Source organism: Stegostoma tigrinum, chromosome 9 (genome assembly GCF_030684315.1).
Source record: "Stegostoma tigrinum isolate sSteTig4 chromosome 9, sSteTig4.hap1, whole genome shotgun sequence".
Lineage (NCBI taxonomy): Eukaryota > Metazoa > Chordata > Chondrichthyes > Orectolobiformes > Stegostomatidae > Stegostoma > Stegostoma tigrinum.
The window spans coordinates 38,296,275-38,310,574 of record NC_081362.1 but is presented as its reverse complement, the minus strand read 5'-3'; the positions used below and the strand labels follow the sequence as shown (position 1 = coordinate 38,310,574).

At 41.6% G+C, this 14,300-nt stretch overlaps 1 protein-coding gene across 5 annotated transcripts in view; it reads left to right on the top strand.

The window, feature by feature from the left end:
• cnksr3 (cnksr family member 3) overlaps nucleotides 1-14,300 on the top strand; it is a 201,592-nt gene that overhangs the window by 127,604 nt on the left and 59,688 nt on the right. For all 5 annotated transcript variants that reach the window (XM_048535944.2, XM_048535943.2, XM_048535942.2 and 2 more), the window contains 2 exons: nucleotides 6,682-6,881; nucleotides 10,135-10,222. In XM_048535944.2, the coding sequence (XP_048391901.1) occupies nucleotides 6,682-6,881; nucleotides 10,135-10,222 (288 nt within the window). The remainder of the gene's footprint in view (nucleotides 1-6,681; nucleotides 6,882-10,134; nucleotides 10,223-14,300) is intronic.

The following is a 14,300-nucleotide window of genomic DNA, read 5'->3' as shown; positions in this document are numbered from 1 at the left end:
AGGTGTGGGTCTCCCCAGTTGCCAATACTGCCTCAAATTAAAATCTAAAAGCTTTGAATTGAAAACCATCCACCTGCCCCTTGTTCTATGAATGCTTTTAAAGTTATTGAGTATCCAGAATGCAACTGTACTTTTGAAGCCTGCGAGTCCTGCGTGTTGCTGTTTCCTGTGCAGGCACTTCTAAAGGGGAAAATGCCTGAGACACAGGGTTATTATTGTAAAGTCAAACACTGCATTTGGTATAATTTTGAATGTGTGTGTTTTGGCTCTTCCTCCCATGGCAAGCATCTGATCGCTACTTGGCACGTATTCAGCATTCATGCACTGAAATCAGCAGATTTACTAAGAGTAAGTGAACCATGACAATCCAAAAAGTATCTGATGTGTTTGTTCTTTGCTACGGAGGAGTCAAGATTTCTCCGTTGACCTCGCCACCTTGTAGAGGGAAAAACTGGCTCAGGGTTGATTACAGCTCAGTGTCATTTGTGGAAAATGAAAATCACACTCCATGCTCTGAAGCAGCATCCAGTGTGCGCTTGGGCAGTGTTATTTACAGCATAAACTGACATAAGAAAGTGAAGAGATGTACAACATAGCAAGAAGTCACACCTTTAGAAAGAGAGAACATGAAGGGCAGTGGGAAGATTTTTAAAAAAAAAACCACTTGACTTGGATTACTGAGATTGTCATTAGTGTTACCACAAACATTCCCCACCTCTCACTTTGGTGCCTCCAACCTTCCTGTGCCAACAAAAGCTTTCTCTTTCTTTGTCCTCCCAAGTATTTGAGCATGATACATAATTTCCTTTCCTGTAAACTGTATTAATAACACACTTTTTCTTTTAAAATCCATAAAAGATACCCATCTCCATTCCTCCTCCACATTTTTTTGAAAATCGGACCACACTGCAGTGCTGCTCCTCCCAGCTTAGGAGCAGAAACTGAAGCATGAGGACCCAGTACAGAAGGTAGTGCAGTGTTGGTCTGAGGACACTGGCTTCTAAGGGACTGCTTAGAGTCTGGACTGGTTCATATTTGGGAGCTCGGCAGCTAACCTAAATGAGTCTGCCACTGTTGCAGACGTACTAAGTGCATCGATGTCTGTATGTTGAAGTTAATTTTGAACATTCCCTAACCGGAAACCACAATGACTAGGGAGGTCCACAACCTACTGAAGTCCAGGTCAGAGTTGTTCAAGTCAGGCAACCCTGACCTATGCAGGAAATCTGAGTGTAACTTTTGCAAGGCCATCAAGGACACCAAGAGGCAATACCAAAACAAATTTGAGACCCAGACTAACCACATGGACACATGTCATTTGTGGCAAGGCTTACATGACATAATCTGCTACAAAGCAAAGTCGAACAGAATTGCAACAGCACATCCCATCCCATAACCTCCATGCATTCTATGCTGTCTTTGAACAAAAGGTCAGAGAAACGATGTTAGCTGTCCCATCAGCACTAGATGCAACTGTAGGCTCAGTCACAGCGGCAGACATCAGATCAGCCCTCTTAAAGGTGAACCCACAGAAAGTGACTGGCACAAATGGAGTCCCCAGCCATGCTATCAGATCCTGTGTGAAACAGCAGGTGGGAGTTTTTGCAGATACCTTCAACTTGCCCTTGCTAAGATCTGAAGTCAGCACCAGCTTCAAGAAGGCCACCATTGCCCCAGTGACAAAGAACAATCATGCAGCATGCCTCAATGACTACTGTCCAGTGACCCTGACATCCATAACTGAAGTGCTTTGGGAGGTTAGTCACTGCCTCACATCAACTGCAGCCTCCCAGATTGCCTTGATCCCTTGTAATTTGCCTCCTGGCACAATGAGTCCATGGCAAATGCTAGCTCACTGCCCCTACACTCATCCCTGGAATATTTGGACAAGAAGGATACCCATTACTGGCTCCTGCTTAGTGACTGCAGCTCTGCCTTCAATACCTGCATTCCAAACAAACTTATCTCCAAACCCTGGGACCTAGGTCTCTCTTTTTTTTTTCTCCCCCTCTCTAACAGGGTTCTTGCCTTCCTAACCAACGGACCACAATCAGTAGGTATAGCTAATAGCGCCACCTCCTCGATAATCCTCAGCACTTCTCCTGCAAGGCTGCACACTCAGCCCCTTATTTTGTACCTTATACACACTTGTGTGGCCACATTCCCCCCACAATCCATTTACTAGTTTGCTGACAACACCGCCGGTGTAGATCAGAACTTTAAATGATGAGACAGAATACAGGAAGGAGATTTGAGTGCTTAATGGCACGACAAAAGACAACAGCCTCATCATCAAGATAACAAGGTGTGGAGCTGGATGAACACAGCAGGCCAAGCAGCATCTCAGGAGCACAAAAGCTGACGTTTCAGGCCTAGACCCTTCATCAGAGAGGGGGATGGGGAGAGGGAACTGGAATAAGTGGGGAGAGTGTGGGAGGTGGGCCGAAGATGGAGAGAAAACAAGACAAATAGAGAGGAGAGTATAGGTGAGGTGGTAGGGAGGGGATAGGTCAGTCCAGGGAAGATGGACAGGTCAAGGAGGCAGGATGAGGTGGTAGGTGGGAAATGGAGGTGCGGCTTGAAGTGGGAGGAAGGGATGGGTGAGCGGAAGAACAGGTTAGGGAAGCAGAGACAGGCTGGGCTGGTTTTGTGATGCAGTGGGGGGAAGGAGGGGAAGAACTGGGCTGGTTTTGGGATGCAGTGCGGGAAGGGGAGATTTTGAAGCTTGTGAAGCCCACATTGATGCCATCGAGCTGCAGGGTTCCCAAGCGGAATATGAGTTGCTGTTCCTGCAACCTTCAGGTGGCATCATTGTGGCACTGCAGGAAGCCCATGATGGACATGTCATCTGAGGAATGGGAGGGGGAGTTGAAATGGTTCGCGACTGGGAGGTGCAGTTGTTTGTTGCGAACCGAGCGGAGGTGTTCTGCAAAGCGGTCCCCAAGCCTCTGCTTGGTTTCCCCAATGTAGAGTAAGCCACACCGGGTGCAATGGATACAATATACCATACCACATTGGCAGATGTGCAGGTGAACATCTGCTTGATGTGGAAGGTCACCTTGGGGCCTGGGATGGGGGTGAGGGAGGAGGTGTGGGGGCAAGTGTAGCACTGCCTGCGGTTGCAGGGGAAGGTGCCAGGTGTGGTGGGGTTGGAGGGGAGTCGCAGAGAGAGTGGTCTCTCCGGAAGGCATCTTGGGGACTGGGATGGGGGTGAGGGAGGTGGTGTGGGGGCATCCACTGCTTCCTTAACCTGTTCTTCCGCTCACCCATCCCTTCCTCCCACCTCAAGCCACACCTCCATTTCCCACCTACCACCTCATCCCACCTCCTTGACCTGTCCATCTTCCCTGGACTGACCTATCCCCTCCCTACCTCCTCACCTATTCTCTCCTCTATACCTGTCTTGTTTTCTCTCATCTTCGGTCCACCCCCCCCCCCCAATTTATTCCAGTTCCCTTTCCCCATCCCCTCTCTGATGAAGGGCCTAGGCCTGAAACATCAGTTTTTGTGCTCCTGAGATGCTGCTTGGCCTGCTGTGTTCATCCAGCTCCATACTTTGTTATCTTGGATTCTCCAGCATCTGCAGTTCCCATTATCTCGGATACAATTTCAGCCTCATCATCAATGTTAGCTCAATAAAAGAGCTAGTTACTGACTTCTAGTAGCAGAGTGGATGGCACTCAATGGTGCTGAAGTGGAGATGATCAAGAGCATCAGGTTCCTGGGAGTGATGGTCGCCAATAATCTGTCCTGGTCCACCCATAGAACATAGAACATAGAACAGTACAGCACAGAACAGGCCCTTCAGCCCACAATGTTGTGCCGACCATTGATCCTCATGTATGCACCCTCAAATTTCTGTGACCATATACATGTCCAGCAGTCTCTTAAATGACCCCAATGACCTTGCTTCCACAACTGCTGCTGGCAACGCATTCCATGCTCTCACAACTCTCTGCGTAAAGAACCTGCCTCTGACATCCCCTCTATACTTTCCACCAACCAGCTTAAAACTATGACCCCTCGTGCTAGCCATTTCTGCCCTGGGAAATAGTCTCTGGCTATCAACTCTATCTATGCCTCTCATTATCTTGTATACCTCAATTAGGTCCCCTCTCCTCCTCCTTTTCTCCAATGAAAAGAGACCGAGCTCAGTCAACCTCTCTTCATAAGATAAGCCCTCCAGTCCAGGCAGCATCCTGGTAAACCTCCTCTGAACCCTCTCCAAAGCATCCACATCTTTCCTATAATAGGGCGCCCAGAATTGGACGCAGTATTCCAAGTGCGGTCTAACCAAAGTTTTATAGAGCTGCAACAAGATCTCACGACTCTTAAACTCAATCCCCCTGTTAATGAAAGCCAAAACACCATATGCTTTCTTAACAACCCTGTCCACTTGGGTGGCCATTTTAAGGGATCTATGTATCTGCACACCAAGATCCCTCTGTTCCTCCACCCATGTCAGCAGTATGGTCAAAAAAACACAGCGCTGCCTTTACGTCCTCAGGAGGCTAAGAAAACTTGGCATGTCAACAAGGATCCTTAGCAATTTTTGTAAATGCATTATTGAAAACATCCTACCTAGATGCATCATGCATCACAGCATGATATGGCAACTGCTCTTCCCAAGACTGAAAGAAACTACAGACGGTTATGGACATAGGCCAGTCCATTGCACAAACCAGCCTCTCATCCATTGACTTTATCTCTGCTTCCCACTGCATTGGGATAACAACCAAAGTAATCTAAGATCCCTCCCACCTTCTTCCATTGGGCAGAAGCTATAAACGTTCCTATACATGTACAAAGAGATTCAAGAACAGCTTCTTTCTGGTCGTTATCAGCCTTTTGAATGGACCTTTCTAAATGTTGATCCCCCTCTGTACCTTGGCAACTGTAACATGCCTCCTACATTCTGTTCTGTTACTCTGCGCTTTTATAGTACGATCTGTCTGTAAAGCATTTAAGTCAATGCTTTTTTGCTGTACCTCAGTACACATGACAGTAATAAATCAAATATGGATCATGATCATATACCATTTGTTTCTGTGTATCATGGGTCATGCTGTTACAGCACTTTGTTTAAAAAAAGGTACCTTCTGTAGAACTGGCCTCATTCTTCAAAAAAATGTATCATTGAAACTTTGCTAAATGTCATCTGACATGTTTTCCTCTCAAACGCTGGAAAGAATGTAATGTGAAGTGTGAATTTATTCACTTTAAGTTGAAATAATTTTTAAAAGTCTGAACAAGAGACGGAAAAACATTTGTTTTCAGAAGAACTTAGATGCCTCTTGTATATTTCATAGAAAATTTAACATACTGGTATAGCAAGAAATTAGGAGGACAGTTGGTATCTTAACATTTGTTATGAAGACTACTGCCATATAGAAGTCTTGCTGCAATTATGCAAACCTTAGACAAGACCACATCTGAAGCACTATACAATATTGGCAGAATTAGCTGAGGACAGGCTTTCTTGCAGTGGAAGAGCTGCAATGAAGATTGAGTCTAGTTTGTGAGATGCTGGCGTTGCTTCATCAAGAGGGACTAACAATAGTAGACTTTTGTTCCCTGAAACTTAGGATGCAAAGGATTGAAACATACGATATTCTTAATGACCGGATTAAGCAGATCCTGAGAAAATATCCTTCCACCCTCTTCCAGCTGAGGAACATAGGACACCACTACAGATGCATCATTTAATCTTGGGGCTCAAGAAACAGAGGTAGAGCCCGCTAGAAATTTTCAAAACTCAAACTCGAGCATGGCTCCAAAACTCCAGACATGTGAAGAGAGTGATCAGAATTTGCTAGCCATGAAAGAAATGTGGGTCATTTTAAAACTAAAATGAGATGAAATTTCTTCACTCATGTGTCGTGAACCTCTGAATCCTCCTTTTGTCCTAGACAGCGCTGGATGTTCAAGCAATGAATATATTGAGTGCATCAGTTTTTTTTGTCAAAGAAGATTGAGATAGAGGGATAGTGATAAGGTAGTGCTGAGGGGGAGTTCAGCTGTGACCTTGACTTTTATTTCCAATGTTTTATTATGCTGTTTGCTAACTGTATTTGAGTTTTGCATCTTGAAATTGTGTCCGTTTATATCTGTTTCCAGATTGTGAATGTAAACATCACAAAATCAACAGTTTTATCTAACAACATTTGTATATCTTTGAGGAGCATCACTTTGTTCTTTTCTGTCATGTTCATTGCAATCAATTTTCTGTCACTTAGACAATTTTGTGCCCATATTCTCATTGTCCCTTAAAGCCCCTGGAACTACCTGCTTGTTTGATAATGCACCACACGTTAACACCTCTGAAAGCCAACTTGCATAGCAACAACTGCATGGCAACTTTCAACCCTCTCCATTACTTGTTTGAAGAACTTTAAGTTGATCAAACTCCGTTTCTCAAACAGATCCATGCTGATTTTCATTTGTTAACCCATGCTTTTCTAAATATTGAACACTTTGGCATGTTGATACTACTTTTTTTAAAAAACAGTTTCCACTATTGATGTTAGGCTACAGTTTCCTTGATTAACCTTGCCATGTTTTAATCAAATGGTGAAATGTTACAAATCCTCCAGTCCTCATGCACTACCTCCACATAAACAAGGAAAGTTGTTCAAACTTTTTTTTAATACTTCAACTGTCATGATTTGTTTTTAATTGCAGAATTATGGATTGGAAACAGAAAGCATGAAGAAGCTGGCCCTGAAATTACGGGCTTCTACCAGTGGCCTGCAGAATTTTATCAGTAGTAGAAGAAAAAGCACTGCTTATGATGGAACTTCTCGCAAACCTCCCAATGATTTCCTTACCTCAGTTGTGGACCTTATTGCAGCTGCTAAGGCCTTGTTGGCATGGTTGGATAGGTAAGCAGTGTTTCAACATAAAGTTTTTGTACATTTTTCACTATGATATTTATTCAGATAAAGGTAATTTTTATCCTGCACTTCGTTCTTGAAACGTATAAAATCTGTAAGATGCAGTCAAAAGCTTACAGTTGCAATGACTTCTCAGTTTGGAATGTCAAAGGCTTCAGTGGATGAACCTTAAAAAGTGAGTCAATAATAGCTGTGCCTGTAGCATGAGCGCATTTTTATTGGACAGAAAATTGTTGGAAGTGGAAAAAAAATCCAATAATTTTCCTGCGGGAATAGCTCTAAAGATGAAGAGAAAATTTATTCCTGATCATAGATATTACATGTAAAATATTACATGCAAAATATTACATGCAAAATATTACATGCAAAATATTACATGCAAAATATTACATGCAAAATATTACATGCGTTAATAATCAGTGATATGTGACCATACAAATTGATGCTGGTTCCACATTTTCATTATTGTTCCTTTTTAGTGGTCTGATTAGCTACTTTGGGGAAATTTTGATCATTAGATCCAGGAGCATAATTAGACTATTTGGATCATCAAGTCTTTCATGCCATTCTGTCATGGCCGATTGTTTCTCACCTCCTCCTCCCAATATATATATATATATATATATACATGAATAGTTGTGCTCCAAACACTGACCCATGCAGAACATGGCTAGTTACTGAGTGCCATTCTGAAATAGACCTCTTTTATCCCCCCCGTCTGCCTTTTGCTAGTCAGCCAATTGTCTATCCATGATTTAGCTCAGTTGGGTGGATGGTCAGTTTGTGAAGCAGTATGATGCCAACAGCCTGGGTTCAATTCCCATGGTGGCCCTTGGGTTAAATCACTGCCAGTTGTTTCTTTCTAATGAGAAGCCCTGTGGTTTGGGAAGATTACGGTGACACAACCTTGCTCCTAACACCATGAGCTCTTAACTTATTTAACAGCCTTCTGTGCAGCAAATTGTTAAAGGCTTTCTGAAAATGCAAGTAAATCACGTCCACTGGCTCGCCCCGTTGTTACAAAGAATTCTAATAGATTTGTCAGTCATGACCTCCACTGATGAAACCATGTTGACTCAGACATGTTTTATCATGCGCTTTCCAGCACTCCACAGTCTCATCCTGAACAATGGATATTAAAATCTGAGAAGTCAAGCTAACTGGCATATAGTTTCCTGTCTTCTGGCTTCCTTCTTAAACTGGGGTATGATGTTAAGCATTTTTTTTCAGTCCTCTGGAGCACTCCTTGATTCCAATGATTCCTGAAAAATCACTATCAATGCCTTCACAATCTCTTGAGCTATCTCTTACAGAATTCTGGGGAGTATTCCATCTGACCTGGGTGATTTTATTCACATTTGAGACCTTTCAGCTTCCCCAGCACTTTCTCCTTAGTGATGGCCACGGTACTCACCTCTATCCTTTTGAATCTCTTGAAGTATGTTGTTGGTGTCTTTTGTGAAAACCAATGCAAAGTATCTATTCAATACCTCTGCTATTTTTGATCTCTATTACTACTTCTCGACAGCCCAATGTCTACTCTTGCATCTTTCTTTTAGCTATCCAACAAACTCTTGCAATCTTTTTATATTACTAGTTAGGTTACACTCATTTCTTCATCTCTGCTTTATTGCTTTTCTAGTTACCCTCTGCTGTTTTTTTTTACCCAAAGAGGCTTCCCAATCCTCTGGCTTACCACTAATTATCACCACATGATATGCTTTTGCTTTTGCTCTTATGCTATCCCTGACTTCGCTACTCAGCTATGGTTGCCTCATCCTCCCATTAGACATTTCTTCTTTCTTGAGATGAATTTCTGCTGTGCCTCCTGAATTACCTCCAGAAACTCATCCCATTTCTGCTGCACTCTCTCCCCTGCTGGGCTCACTTTCAAATCAATTGTGGCCAGCTCCATTATTTCTTTGTAGTTACCTTACTCAATTGTAATATCGTTACATCTCATTCCAGCTTCTCCCCCTCAAATTGCAGACTGAATTCTATCATTTTATGGTCACTGCCCACTTGAGGCTTTTTCACCTGAGGTTCCCTGTGTGCAGTTGGTGTTAGCAGTTTTTGGGACACGCAAGTAGTCTTGGGTGTCTAACCTTGATGTGCTACCTGCTCTCTCGCAAGCAATGGATCATGGATCATGGGTTATGCGATGGAGAAGAGGATGTTTCATTATTATGGGCAGCATTAACATACCACAGCATAGTGTATTGGGTGTAGTGCTCGGGTGTAGGAAGAAACTTGTGTTTTGGGTTGAGCGTGCAACCATTTAAATTTTTTGATTCAACTTTTTAAATCTTTACAAGGTATCTTGCATTTAAAATTTGTATTTGCTTTGGGCAGTAAAAATGTTGGAGAAGGGGAAACGTGATGTTGAGGTAAAGGAACAAATTTACTGAAAGAACAGTTTTAGAATAATATGCTAGGGGAATTGCACTTCACAAAGTACAAGAATGAAATTTCATACGTGCACCTTTTTTTGCACTTGATTGGAAATCAGTACTGGAGAGATTCAGAATAACCCATGGACTTTGGTAGTTATTCTGTAACTTGATTTTGCTCACAATTTCTCATGAATGGTTGGGCACTCTGTGTTTAGTTCTGTCTATTTGATCAACCAAAGCAAGTAAAATTGCATGCTTCAACTACTGACATGCATTACAATTGTTAAACTCTCCTCTGTGGCTTGTAACATTGCTAGATGTAGATTGCTTCCATCTGCCTAAGATAGGTATCCACTTTTACATCACTACGTACTTCTCAGGTATTACGCATCAGCTGGGCAGCAGTTCAGTGTTGTCAACCTGTGGCTGCTGACAACCAGTCTGACTCAGAAATGGAAAACAACTTTTCAGTGCACTAGTCACCCAGTTCTGATTCATATACATTGAGTGGTGAAATAGTGTTTACTTAAGAGAGGATTTCCCTAGATTTCTATCGACCCTACCCTGTAAAGTTCACAGTATCCCTATATTTAAAAACTAGTTGTATGTACTCAAATTATTATTGAACTCTGACTCATTGATCAGGCATGTTGTTATAGCGTAATACACAAGGCCCTTTCATTTAGGTCAAATAATTCAGTTGTCTAGCCAGGATGTTTGGTTGATCTATTTTAGATGTATGTTCTAATCTATTTTAGTACATGCATAGCTGTGTTATGAGAAGGTTTACACCAAGTTACATATTTAAATAGTATGCACAATATTCTAAAACTTTTTTTGTTTTACAGGTCGCCATTTACAGGGATTAGTGATTACTCCATAATGAAAAACAAGATTATACAGCTGTGCTTGAATTTAACAACAATTGTTCAACAGGTTTGTGTATTCCTTTCATGGCTTTTTCACTTGCCCCAGAACCTTGACATATTCTTCACTAAGAAGAAATTTTTGTGATTCACTTTTGTCCAGATAGCATATGGCTGCTGAAGCATCATTTATGTGCTGTTGTTATGTATATTGTTGTACAATTGCATTGTATCATATATGGGCAGGTACCTGCTATTAGCAAATACAAAGCTTTTAAGAAATATTACAAGACCACTTTCTAATTGTTTCGAGTGATTAAGATGATCTTAGTTGAAAATGAAGAGAACTTTGTTTCCTTTTCTGAATCATTACCACAGCCTTCCAAGCAATTGTTTCTTTCTCAGTTCAGAGAACAAATGTTTTCCTTGTCATATTGTGCTGTTGACACACCAAAGTCACAAATATCATTCGTATTGCATGTAAGCATGAATGTATAAGCCCTGGAGCTGCCAGAAGTATGGGAGTCACTGCAACCTGGTAAACCATGATTGTAATCTTGTATTTGACAACCTGGTTCTCAAATATTCTTGCTCCCAATTGGCTGGAGGCTGGATTATTATGGATCAGACCCAACCACCTCAAAATATATTAAGAAGGTAGCCTAAGCCCTGCTTTTTCTTATTTTTAAAGGCAAGTGCAAGGCATTATGTTAGAGATGCAATTTGATTAGTCAAACTACCAGGCTTGAAGAAAAACACACTTTATTCTTACACTATAGGTAAAAAGACAAACAAAAGAAAGTAGAATTAGAATACTGTAACTCGATTGGAAAGCTCAACAGAATAATTGATTATTTAACCACAGCTCTGCAACTCAGAGTGCTTTAGCTACTGGTAGGTGGGGTGTCCTTGCAATAATTTTCCTTGTCGTGGACAGGAGAGGATCTCCTCTCCTATATGCTTCAGAGACTTAGACGACATGCAGCAAACATCTAAACGAACCAGTGAACACCACCCCTGCAAATTCAGGGACAAGGAAGGAAGCCCAACAGCAGTATCCACCACTTTGGGGCATACCATTCATATGGATGCCAGACTCCTGAAGAAACTGTACCAGTCAGCACTCAGGCTGTCATGGCAAGAGATCACAGCAAGATGTGGAAACATTGCGGATGCCTTGAGAATATCTCTAGAAGTCAAGCGTACTCTCCGATTCACAGGAATCATTGGCTTGTGACTGTTGGAAAATATAAAAGCTCAGTTCAGAAAACGTCTGTGTCCACAGCTTGACACCTCAACCTTACTTCAGTGCTTTCAACAGAGGGAGAATGCAATCCTCCAAATACTACTTAAAACATCACTTGCCCCAAAATGGCAGAGTCTGTAGATTGTGAATTGGACTGGAGTCATAGAAAAACCCTTGGAACCGGAATGGAGGCAACTCCTCATCAATCCCAAGGAATTACCTGATACCACAACAAAAATGTGCAACAGAAAGATGTGTTCAATAGAATTTTTTTGTGTAGTAAGCACGTAAATAGTAAACAGGCAAGAGGATGAGGGACAGAGCTGATTAGGGATTTGCTTGTGGTGACATTGTTACAGAGGGGGAATGGCTGGACTCCCCAGGCTGTGAAATCAAAATGCAAGCCCCAATCTATTATGACTGGAGTAGGGGCTCCCCCCGCCCCGAAACACCTAAAGAAGCTGTTAAGAGTGGTTAGAAGAAAGAAAACCCCTGATCTCCACTTTACCAGTTAGAAGTTACAATTTATTTATTTAACCCTAACAATGAACAAATTAACAGAATTATTAACAAACCAAACATTTCCCCCTTAGACTACTAACTACTCAGTGAACTAAATTCTACTGGAATGCTGTTTAAATAAACACAAGTCCCATTTATATAAGCCTAATTAATAAGACAATAACAAATTAAATCTTAATCTTTCCCAGACTGTCTTCTAGAACAGAGATAATAGGAACTGCCGATGCTGGAGAATCTGAGATAACACGGTATAGAGCTGGATGAACACAGGCCGAGCAGGAAAACTGATGTTTTGGATCAAGACCCTTCAGACTTTATGAAGAAGGGTCTCGACCTGAAACGTCAGATTTCCTGTTCCGCTGCTGCTTGGCCTGCTGTGTTCATCCAGCTCTACACCGTGTTATCTGTCTTCTAGAACACTCTGCTTTCTCCAGCCTTCAGTCCGTCTCAAGTCACAAATATCTTTCTGCTGCTGGCTCTGCTGTCAAGGATGTTTTTCCTCTGTGATTGGTTATGTGTGGACTTTTAGCTAGAAATGCTGTGGTTACCATTTTAATTAGATGGTGCTCTCTGAGTACAAAAAAGGTATTGGATCTTGGCAATTTTCAAAAAACCTGTCTTATATCCCGTTTGACAGATCAAATTCTTATAATTGGTTTCAGGTTGTCAACACTATCATTTAAATTTGATAAGTTTTTAGTGTCATCTACAGACTTGTCTTTTCAAATTTAGCCAATTTAAACCTTGTCTTGTTAAAAATGCTTGGCTGCTCAATACAAAATATTTCCTTTCAGGCACCCTGTGTGGACCTGCACTTTAAACTGCTGGTCAGACATGCATTTTTAACAGCGCTGAAAAAAGACACCATCTTTTAAAGGGACGACACACCGCTTTACCCCTCCATCATTCTTAGCAACAAATTCTAACTTTCTGCCTCCCAATTCATGTACACTCTGCCCAACTTCGTAACACTGCATTGCTGAGGTTTAAAATTAATAATTCGTGTCTTCCTTTACTCAAAGAATAAGCTAGTGCCCATGTCAAGGTGAAGAGATCGTTCAGACTCTTGAAGAGTTTAAAATTAATGAGGGTGAAGCATTGAACAGACTGTCTGCACTTAAAACTGATTGAAAACACCAGGACCATTTGAGATGTATCCATGGATGCTGAAGGGAACAAGTGTGGAAATTGTGGAGGTACTAGTTTGAATTTTCCAGCCTCCTTCAGACTACGTAATACTAGAGGACTGGGGAATGGCAGATACTGCATTCTTGTTCAAGAAAGGTGTGGAGGTAACGTGGAATCATAAGAGCACTTGACCATGGAGCCTACTCCACCATTCAGTATGAATGATCATGAGCTCAATAACCTAATTCTGGCATCTCTACCACTTGATATTCCTTGATCCCTTCAGCCATTCCCTCCTATATCTATCACCTCCTCCTTTTAAAAAGTGTTGTTTTGTTCTCAACCACTTTGTGATAGTGAATTCCACAGACTCACCACTGTCTGGGTGAAGAAATTTTTCATAATCTCAATCCTATCCCTAAACTATAACCTCTGGTTCTGGACCCTCCAACATCAGGCCTTCGTGCATCTAACATGTCTCGACCTGTTTTAGAATATTGTTTCTGAAACCATCCCACCTTGTTCTTCTAAACGCAAGCCTAATCAATTCAATCTCTCCTCAAGTCAGTTTTGTCATCCCAGGAATCAATTTGGTAAACCTTCACTACTTCCTACTTGCACTCCTTCCTGAGCAAGAACAACCTTCAAGTACAAAGCAAATGGCGAGAAAGCATCTGGAAGCACAATTTTGGAGCAAATGTGGATTAATTGAGCGAAGCCAGCATGAAGTTAAGCAAAAATTGTGTTTAACTGACTTAGAACTTTTGAGACTATAACAGCAAGTTAATAGGTTAGCTTAGGGTAATATTGTTGATGTGGTGAACATGGACTTTCAAAAAGCATTTAATGAAGTTGCAAACAACAAACCTGTAAGTTAAGTGGTAGCTTGTGGGTTAAAAAGGACAGTAGCAATATATACATAAAATTGCCTGAGTAGCACGAAACAGTTACTGGATGTTTTGAGACTAAGGGAAGATTGGTAATGGTCTTCCTTGGGAGGTTGTTTGGGGTTTTTGTTACTGGTAGATAACGACCCTGCATAGTGCACAGTTTCAAAATTGGCATGTGGACTTTGAAATAGTGTGAACTGTGAGTAGGGTAGTGTAGAACTTTGAAAGCATTTTAGTTCTAGAAAGAAATGTTTGATATGTGCTTTCTATTATTATTGAAAATTAGATTTATAGTTTGTGTTAATATATAGAACTTTTGAAAGGGCATAGACCAGCTACAATGTTGGGGATATGTCAGGGCA